The sequence below is a fragment of the Osmerus mordax genome, chromosome 1, assembly GCF_038355195.1.
Source record: "Osmerus mordax isolate fOsmMor3 chromosome 1, fOsmMor3.pri, whole genome shotgun sequence".
Taxonomy (NCBI): Eukaryota; Metazoa; Chordata; class Actinopteri; order Osmeriformes; family Osmeridae; genus Osmerus; species Osmerus mordax.
In genome coordinates, this window is record NC_090050.1 from 7,536,260 (window position 1) to 7,545,981 (window position 9,722).

General features: G+C 39.8%; 1 protein-coding gene across 2 annotated transcripts; it reads right to left on the bottom strand.

Annotated features, from left to right (window-relative positions):
- Window positions 1-11: 11 nt before the first annotated feature.
- LOC136962249 (neuronal vesicle trafficking-associated protein 1-like) lies at window positions 12-5,943 on the bottom strand. Of its 2 annotated transcripts, none has more exons than XM_067256081.1 (5): window positions 5,825-5,943; window positions 5,349-5,498; window positions 4,171-4,287; window positions 2,277-2,387; window positions 12-1,977 (listed from the first exon to the last, which is right to left on the bottom strand). In XM_067256081.1, exons 2-5 carry the CDS (start codon window positions 5,475-5,477, stop codon window positions 1,777-1,779), a joined length of 558 nt encoding a protein of 185 aa, XP_067112182.1. In that variant the 5' UTR covers window positions 5,478-5,498; window positions 5,825-5,943; the 3' UTR covers window positions 12-1,776. The 2 variants fall into 2 exon arrangements, with proteins under 2 accessions (XP_067112182.1, XP_067112101.1); XM_067256000.1 differs by having other exon boundaries at window positions 12-1,980.
- Between the last annotated feature and the right edge of the window lie 3,779 nt (window positions 5,944-9,722).

Here is a 9,722-nt window from a genome sequence, read left to right on the forward strand (position 1 = left end):
AATGAAATTGTCCACTTTTCTTTTTTATTACATACCCCATATTACAGCATGAGAACCACACATTCACTAGCTGATAGATAATACAGACTGAGCTTTCCTCATCATTTGCTGTCAAATCAAAAGTATGTGGATTACATAAAGATCTGTGGAAATGTGGGCTCAGGCAGCATCTATGTTCCAGAAAACATGCTTAGAAAGGGGGGGGGGGGATTCATGAGATTATGTTTCTGACAATCTGTTCATTTGTGTTATCCGAACCAGTGAAAGCAGTGCAGTTCTTCCAAATATTACTTTGATTAAGTGAAACAGGGTTGTTTAAAAAGCTATTATTTAATCTATCTTTAGACTGAAATTAAAGCATTACTGACACACCAAGGCTCAGGAAAGTTGAATTCACATTTTCTTGTTGGAATATAATTTTACATTCAGGATTCAGAAAATATGAAGAGGAAATGAAAGGTGGACATTTTTTATGTTTTCCTTCTTTGTAACAGATCATGTCCTCAGATTTTCATTATTAAACAAAATTACACATTCCGCACCAACAAAAGGCGCTACTTAAAAACAGTAAGACATGTAAAATCAATAGAGCGTGAAACTGCAGTACTTCTCAGCAATGTTACGTGACTTCTGGACTTCCACTACATGCTTCACTCTGCCTGGTATATAATACATAGCCTTCTACGGTGACAGCTACGTAAATCATCCAAAAGCACTGTACAATTATTTTCACGAGCATAGACAACAACATAACATTAACGTTATGCCGTGAAATAGAGTGACTGCGTCTGAAGGTCTACTTTGTTGCCAATTTGAGAGCTAATTTCCCTGACACAGATTGATCCATTAAATTAGGTTTTATTAGTGCTGGACTAGTCCTAACTCTTGCACAGAAAACCAAACCATTATGTGGAATTAATTTAGTGTGTAGGAACAAAAATATGTAAAGGCCAATTGGCTGTTGTTATTGTTGGTAAAACAACTTTTTCTAAACAGCAATAGTGTTTTTACACCTTTTACTGCCAAACCCCAAATATGACATTTAAAAGGACACCCATTATATAATGTGACTATAATCTTAAATATATCTGAGTATACTCAGTTTATACTACAGTCTGCAATGTAATTTTTAAGTACTTTCTACTAAACGTTGAATGGGAGTAAATTAATGAAAGATTAGGCCTATTCCCAGATATCATAGGCAAAATCTGGCATGCTCTGACTTCTGATATGTAGTACTTGGTATTAAGGTATTAAATACTGTTAAAGATGTTTTGTGTGGAAGGCAGTAGCTTAAAGTCATGCGTGCATGTGTATATGCAGACACAATGTTTGACAGTCATTTCACAATTTGAGAGTTGCTCTGTTACATATGTGTATGTACAAAGGTGTGTCTGCGATCGTGTCCATGTCAGTATATTTGTGTACCAGTGGCGAGTTGTTTCTTTGTGTAAGTGTCTGCCACTTTTAAAAATAATAATAAATAACCACAAATGCTACAGCATTCAAACAAACCAGAAATCCACCCAAGTGATGTCCCTGCACTGCCCGAAATAGCCAAATTCAATATGACTACACTTCCCACTTGAAATAATTCTGTAGTTCTCAAACACAACACAGTAAAGGTTTTTTAACGATTAAAACAGTGCCGCAGCTAAGGACCTGTCATTAAACCCCCTCAAATAAGATCCATGATGACCAGATTTGGGGTTTGCTTGAATTGCACCACATTATCTTTTAAATGGTTGAGTCAGAACCCAGATCCCCCTCCCTCTCCTAGGCCAGCTTCTGGGTGGTCTCTGTCTCCTGTTGGGTGAACTTCTCCTCGGACATGACAGTCATCCAGGGAGACACAGACCTGGTGATGGTCTGCTTTGCCATGTTGTAGTGGTTGATGATGGTGAAGAGACGGCCACGTCCGCTTGGGCCCTGAGGGGGGTAGTAGCCATACATCCCCGCTGGCATGCACCGGCCTTGCTGCTGTGGGGAAGGGGGAAGGGAAAGGGGTGGACAGCAATAACAGGAGAGTGGGAGAGAGTGATTAAAAAATGTTGCCCCTAATTGCCCCTAATGTGGTAACTGATTAAAAAAAAAATTACTCGCTGTGATATATTGTTTTTATTATTTTGCTACCAATTGTTACAGTATAACACTTTCTGCTTCTAGATAAGACAATACAAAAATATGAGAATAAAGAGAAGGCTAAACAAGAGAGTACTTGTAGGGTGGTGTAGCATCAGTAAAGGTATGGCTATTCAGTTACAGGAGATACTTACTGTGTACACAAAGCCCTCGGGGCAAGGTTGTTCATACTGGTAGACTTTGTAGACCACCAGAAACACCACACAGACCAGGAAGGCCAACGCACAAATCACCAACAGAGTGACCTGAGGAGACAAAAAAGATGTCAGGCTTTACTCAATAAATGTAGAAATTCTGATAAAACCCAAAGTAGTTTATGTTTAAATGAAATTATGCATTTGTAAGATGTTCACATTATTTAGAACTACAATCAGTAGGCTAATTTATTAGCATTTTGGTCACACTGCTCTCAATGTAAAACCACAAAAAAAGTATATGGTAAAAGTTACTTTAAGAGGTCAAATCTCTCCCATCAAACAGTGGATCTAGAAGTGTCTAGAGAGGAGTGCAGGTAAGAGAAATCTGTAACATGTTGCAATCTCTAAATTTCACTGCATAGAGATACTTGAGTAATGACTAATGGTCTGTGAAGGAATAGAGGAGTGAGGGACGAAAGGCGAGTGAGGTGTTGGTGGCTGTCCTACTTAGTTTCTCTGATGAGGCTCAATCTTAGTTCCCAAGACGCACACACAGATTTGTATTTGATGTTCATGAGTAAGCGTAGATTTGGTTCTACTGTGTAAATCCAGATCATCTATTGATGTATTATAGATATGGCTAGAATTTAAATGGACATCTGAATTTCAGACCTCAGAACGTTCAGTATACTGCAGTATTTGTAAAATACTGCCAGAGGCAGCCATCAGGTGACAGTGCAACATTACGTCTCAATCTTGCAGACAACAATCAAATGAATAAATCCAAAGTCTAATAGGAAAGGTGCAAAATTGTAAAGTAAATTAACCAATTCTGTCTCTTACTGTCTGTTATTGAAAGCACATTAATCTATTATGATTTTTCCCCCCTTTTAAATCATGTATAGTGTTTTTACAATGACCGACATTCTTTGACGGGAGCAAATTGGTGGGACTGATCAAATGATTGAGGATTATCAAAAAGTGGCAAACCATACATCATTTTGAATGTATGAACATGTATGATCCATAAATGTATTCATCTGTTGTCTACTGTTTAATTTACCAGGCCAATTTACCCATCCCCCTCTTCTGACCTTTCAACACAATCACGGCCCTTATTGACACAACCACTCACCCCATGACCATATGTTGCAAAAATCTAAACACCTTTGAGGTGATCTATAAGCATCATATCTGCGTCAGTCGCAGGGACGTTACAGGAAGTGATAAAGTGGCAAGCATTGAGGGGGCATTGCCATGGCAGCAGCAGCTGAATTAATGAAGGGTTGGGGCGGGGTTAAATGACTCACAATGTATTTCTTCTCCCAGGATAGCACCACTAACAGGGGAATGAGAAGAAGAAGAAGTGGGGAGGGGGAGCAAAGCAGACAGAAACACCCCTGACTCTTAGCGATACAGCTTAAAATATTGTAGACGGTTGTTACAGTATTATGACAACCCTGATAAGGTGCTCTGTCTGAACGAGTGCCAGGCGGAATTTGTATTCATGTGCCCATTGCAGTATTTAAGAGATTATGTAGTCTCTTAAAATGATCATACAGGTACAGCTAACAGAACGATGGTCAGTTAAATGAATGCTACTGTGTCACTTTACTGTATACAGCCCTACTGTACTCTTTTATTTAGACTTTGACTTTATATTTTATATTGTACAGTTTTGTCAGTATTTTGTTGTACATGTTTTTAATTTTTATATTGTATAAGGACTGCACGCACCTTTTTAAGATTCTTATATGTTTATTATATGTTAACTGTATGCACCTGCCGACCAAAGTAAATTCCTTGTTTGTGTACACTTACTTTCCGATTGAACTTGATTCTGTTTCTGATTTAGGTTTTCTACTTTCTATGAGCCTCATGTGTGTCTTACCTTGAGTCGTTCAGAGACACCTTCAATGATGCTTATTGAGAACTCTGCTATTTTCGGGGGGCGCAGCTTGCCTTTCTTGTGCTCCCCATCATAGTCTGTTTTGGTCTTTACCACCACCTGTAAGGAACATATCACAGGTGTCAGAGGAAATAAAACATTGTCATTACTTTATTAAGTGCTTTACATAGGTGATTGTTTTTACAGTGTCTACTATTTGGCCTTTTTTAGCTTTGTTACACTGAATCCTTAAGACTAATCAACTATAATGTTTTAAGTATTTGAGGCTAAGTACCCTTGGTTTTTATGATGTTTCAAAAGTGTCACCTATACATTGAATTCAGAATTCAGCAAATTTGCACCACATTTTATTTAATTGGAAGCCACATGGCCATTTAAATGCTTATATTTCTGTTTTTGAACCATAAAAAACACATTCCATAGCATTGTTGCTATTTAGTGTCCATACATGTAGACACTCCTTTCTAATGTACAGTATACAGTATACTACTTGTACTCTCCAAAAATGTCATACATGTGGTTTCAGTTTCAAGCACTAAATGAAATTCATCAAGAGTTTAACTCCTAACCCTTTCTCAATGTGTATTGGTGTCAGTGTATACAAGGGTGGGGGGGAATGTTGTGAAATCTTCAGCAATCCATGTCTTTGTTATCTCCCTTCTATCTTGGGATCTAAAAAACGTTCTGTAAAAACCAACCTTTAAATGTTTTTTTACCCCAATGGTACTGTATCTATTGGCTAAACTACACGTCTATCTTCCTATCCACACACAGGGTACTAAAGAGTTCCACCAAACGTTAATTTGGTACCAATAACACAACATACTATTCTATAGCTATACACACCGAGAAACCATGATATATGCTACATTTGTCTGCTGTATGAGAGGGGATAATATACTGTAAACAAATAAAATAAAGGCATAGCTAAAAGTATGTATAGTGTTTCCAGATGTTTTCCCTGATGACACATTGATTGACTTGCGCACTATATTGGCACCATGGAAAATAATTTACAAAACATTTCAACCATGTATGTTTCCCTTGGCCCCTTGGTCTTACTGTTCTTACCTATTCATTTAAAAGGACAGGAAAGAAGGACCCTTCACTGACCATGCAGCATGCATTGTGTTCTTAACATAGTAATTTGATTAGCTTACCTTTTCTGGTGGAGGGAACTGCAGTTGACTAGCATCCAACGGTGTTATGAGAGGAATTGTGTCGAATCCATCTTCGGAAACGGCCTTTGCGTTATTCTTGTCACTAAAATTATTTCCCAGTTTTACCATTTTCCAAGACGATTGCGATGCCTGTTCAGAAGATATCCGCAAAATGTGACTGTCTGACGACCTGTGTCGTTTAAATATCGAATGCCATGATTGTTTCCGTATTTAGCTTTTGGTGCAATTCTTCTGAATACATTATCGAAACACAATATATCACATCTGATTATCTTTAAAGATAGATCTGTAAAGATATATGAATTTGGCATATTTCTTTTAAGAAAATAATTATACGCTATCCATAAAGCGCAGTAAATAATTGCTTTCCATTAGCGGTCCACGCAGATATAAAACACATACATTTAAATGAAAGACGCCTGCACTTTCGAAAACAAACTTAGTCTAGTGCTTACCTTTTCACGTTATTTCGTTATTCCGAGTGGATTTCTTAGACTGTTGTTAAGGAAAGGGTAGACAGTCAGTGAAGGTGTGACGCAGCCGATTTACGAGGTGGATACACAATATGGCCAAGGTCTGTGCACTGCAAGGCTACGTAGCAACATCACATCCATACTAAACATGACAAGAGGCTGCACGTTCCAATTTTGAAAAATCATACCCAACAACTTTGATTTTACTTTTTGTTTTATAACAATCAATATAATGCTGTTCATAATGGCAGAAAGAAACTTGTTGAAGAATTGAGTAGATATGCTGATACAGTTGAAAAGGACCATTCTCAACTTAATTGCTGTGGCCCAGACTCACATTCCTGTGGTTGTGCATTATAACAAGGCTTTTACAGAACACATTTAGGTTGAGCTTTTGGGTGATTAGTGGTCAGCCTTTGCCTCAACTGTGCTGTGAACCTTGAGAACCTTCCCATGGCATGAATTTCATCATGCATGTCTTTCAGCTTGTTGCCAAGCTACAGTGCCATGGAGAAGAGGGGAGAGCTCAAGCGCAAAGGACAAAAAGAAATAACTTGTGTCTGCTAAATAGGATGGACTACTTACAACTGGGAATAACAAAAAATGCAATCAGTCTGCACATTGCCAACACAACATTTCCATTATCTTAAAATGCTATTTATGGGATTGGGATTTTTTTTAATGTTTGTATTTATTATTAGATGAGAAATGAAGGGCCTCAGCAGCAACAAGCTCTGTCATGGCAGGGGATAGATGGATGACAGTCTAGAGTATTGCATGTATATAAAAAGCTGGTACCATTAAACAATAAAAGCTTTGAGGTAGCTTAGTTAGACCTCCCTGCCCCCCTCCCTCTTGCCCCCCTTTTCCGTCCCTGTCTCTTCTTCCTAAACCAGTACTTCAAATGTCAATATAAAATGTATGAGTTTGGCATGCATATTTATTTAATTCATTCATCATACAAAACCCCCTTAATTCACTTCACGTCTGGATATACATACAGCTGGTCTACTCATGCTGTCATGTCCTGGTATTCTGATGCACCCATAACAATGTGTATGCCACTGCCACGGCAGAAATGTTCAGACCTCGCCTACAATCACAGTCTTTCTCTCAGGGAAACGTATCAGCTAACTTGTCCACTTGGCATATTCTCTTCTTTGTCCTTTCTGTAACCGCAAGGTTACAGAACCCCCTGTACCTGAACCCTACAGAACCCTCCACCCTACATGTTTGCAGTGGTGTGTGGGTATTACCGTTGTATTGCGACAACTTTACCGCATACAAAAACAAAGTGAAGCATCAAGAAAATCATTTTTATTTGTTTTTGTATTGGGTAAAATTATACACAATGATGGTTCGTTGGGGTGCAATAGGATCGCCACTTGCCCCCGTTTCTGTGGTCCTACCGGACTGCTGTACCCAAGCCAACCCTGGAGGGTGGCAGAAGAGGACCTACACCACCCGGTGCCGGGCCTTCATACCTGGGGACAAAGTCAGGGTGTGTTGTCCCACCCGGAAGAAGGGGGTGTCCCCTAAGCTTTGCAGCCACTGGCAGGGGTCTGGCGAGGTTATGAGGTGGTGTACCGTCTGGCTGGGGGCTCGTGGTGGTGCTGCACCAGGACAGACTTTCGTCATACTGTCCAATTTCTCCACTGGCTGTTTGGGAGGTGGTCAACAGCAGCACCCCAAACACTGCATATTGTGACTCTCTTCCAGCTGCACCTCCTGAAAGCTTCGGAAGACCCACTCACAAGTGATGGCACCCAGGACATTTGAAGGACCATGTGTTGGGTGATGGGGTGGTCAAGGACGACTGACCCCTCAGGTGGGGCTATGTAGCGACCGGAGGAGACAGTCACACCATTGGTTGACAGTCTGCACTGATTAGCATATGGGTTTATGAGGCTGTTAAGGTTCATGTCATTTAATTGTGTAAATCTGCCTCTGTTTGATTGCTTCAAGCTAGTTCCTCACAATTGACAGTATTTATAAAGATTTTCTTAAAGTAAATATGAAATTATATGAACAAGTTTGATTATGAATTTTATTTGAGAAGTGGTGTGATTTCAGTGAAAAAATGTCACGCCAATGCTACAAGAAAGCATTAGACTGTAGTTATGTTTGATCAGGGTTGATCAATGTGAGCCCTCTGTTGAGAGTCTGAGGGCTCATTTGAATAAGATCTTGTCAAAGGATGAATATCCAACGTCTTTCACTGTAAGGATTGTGAGACTGAGTCTGCGTGATTTAAGTCAGAATTTGCAATGAGAATTGTGTTTTGGAATTTCTTGATTAACAGTGCTGATGATGCTTGCAATCGTCTATCCATCCTGTTCCTTGGGATACTCAGGTTATTGTCTTAGGGGGATACTTTAATGGTGGTGTGAACACAGTTATCTTAAGGGATGTATCTAAAGCAGATCTCATAGCTCAGTCAGAATTCATGAAGTTAAAGACTAAGACATTTATAAACTAAACTTGGGGACTTGGAATGGTATCCAAGCTAGCAACATCTCTGATGAGCAGCAATCAATTCAGACTACTCTTTAATATTTTTTTATAGTACGATAATAAAGTATGAGCATGAAGACTCCTGTTTCCACTTACAAGTACACAAACCTGAATGGGAAATACAAAGTCTTCTTAACCTGTAAGCCTCAAATCATCAAGAATGTATATATTCTGACAGTTGTCTTTTTCTTTCCAGCACCTATGATAGAACCACAGAAGGTATGTCAAGTAGCAGTGAAGGTAGACCCAAACGCAAGAGACACATGCATAATTGAATTGAACCAAAAAAGTGTTTATTAATCAAAGTATTCAGGAACACAGGGAACTACTCACACATCAAGACAAGGATCAGACAAAGACAAACCAAGGAAGAAACCATAAATACATACAAGGACCAAACCAGAGACAGGTGAAATTAATCCAATCAATGAGCAAACCAAAACTAACACACAGACACGGAGAACACACAGGGAAAACATTAGGACACGGACATGGACGTGACACTATCCCTATCTGCGCCATCCTACCCCATAAATCAGAGCTCCAACTTCAAAAGAATTACTAAGGTTTGATCTAGTGGCAATATAAGTCAATCAACAGTGTAACAATATTAAAGAGGGGAGTCAGGTGGCTGAGCGGTTAGGGAATCGGGCTAGTAATCTGAAGGTTGCCAGTTCGATTCCCGGCCGTGCAAAATGACGTTGTGTCCTTGGGCAAGGCACTTCACCCTACTTGCCTCGGGGGGAATGTCCCTGTACTTACTGTAAGTCGCTCTGGATAAGAGTGTCTGCTAAATGACTAAATGTAAATTAAAGAAATACACTTATCTAACATGGATCAAGATCATTAAAGATGAAAAAGGAAGAAGATGCCAATGCCAGGGAAGAAAACAACACAGGGAAACATTAGCTGCACGGCGTGTGCCTTATGTGTGTCTGCCTCTGTATTCTCCTTACCACTGTATGTTTGTTACCTGTGCTATGTTTGTATGTGTATCATGTCTGTATGGAATGGGTGGAACCCTCCAAATACACCATTAATGAAACAGCCATAAAGAGGTTGTTAAAGAGAAATGCCAGTTGGTTGACCTGTAAAGCAGGCTGTGTGTCTGTGTAGTGTGACAACCTGAGTGCAGAGGCAGGAGAAGCCCTGGTCAGCACCAAGGCCAGCACCTGAAACAGCACCCTGGATAGCTTTGTACAGCACATTGCAGGGCCCACTTGCTGACCTTTCCAGCACACACTCTAACTGTACATCACTTCTTGGAAAACTAGGAGGGGCAGGGTTACCACGTTACAGCTTAACTTGGAAACTACAGGTCAACTGTACTCTCCACAGCTGCAATTACACTGGCAACTGCCCTGTT

Excerpts from the sequence above, each read along its gene's own strand:
- LOC136962249 (XM_067256000.1), bottom strand. The coding sequence starts at position 5,477 with ATGGTAAAACTGGGAAATAATTTTAGTGACAAGAATAACGCAAAGGCC. Across the intron at positions 4,288-5,348 it reads AGTTCCCTCCACCAGAAAAG|GTGGTGGTAAAGACCAAAAC; the intron begins GTAAGCTAATCA and ends TGTTCCTTACAG. Across the intron at positions 1,981-2,276 it reads CCGAGGGCTTTGTGTACACA|CAGCAAGGCCGGTGCATGCC; the intron begins GTAAGTATCTCC and ends CCTTCCCCACAG.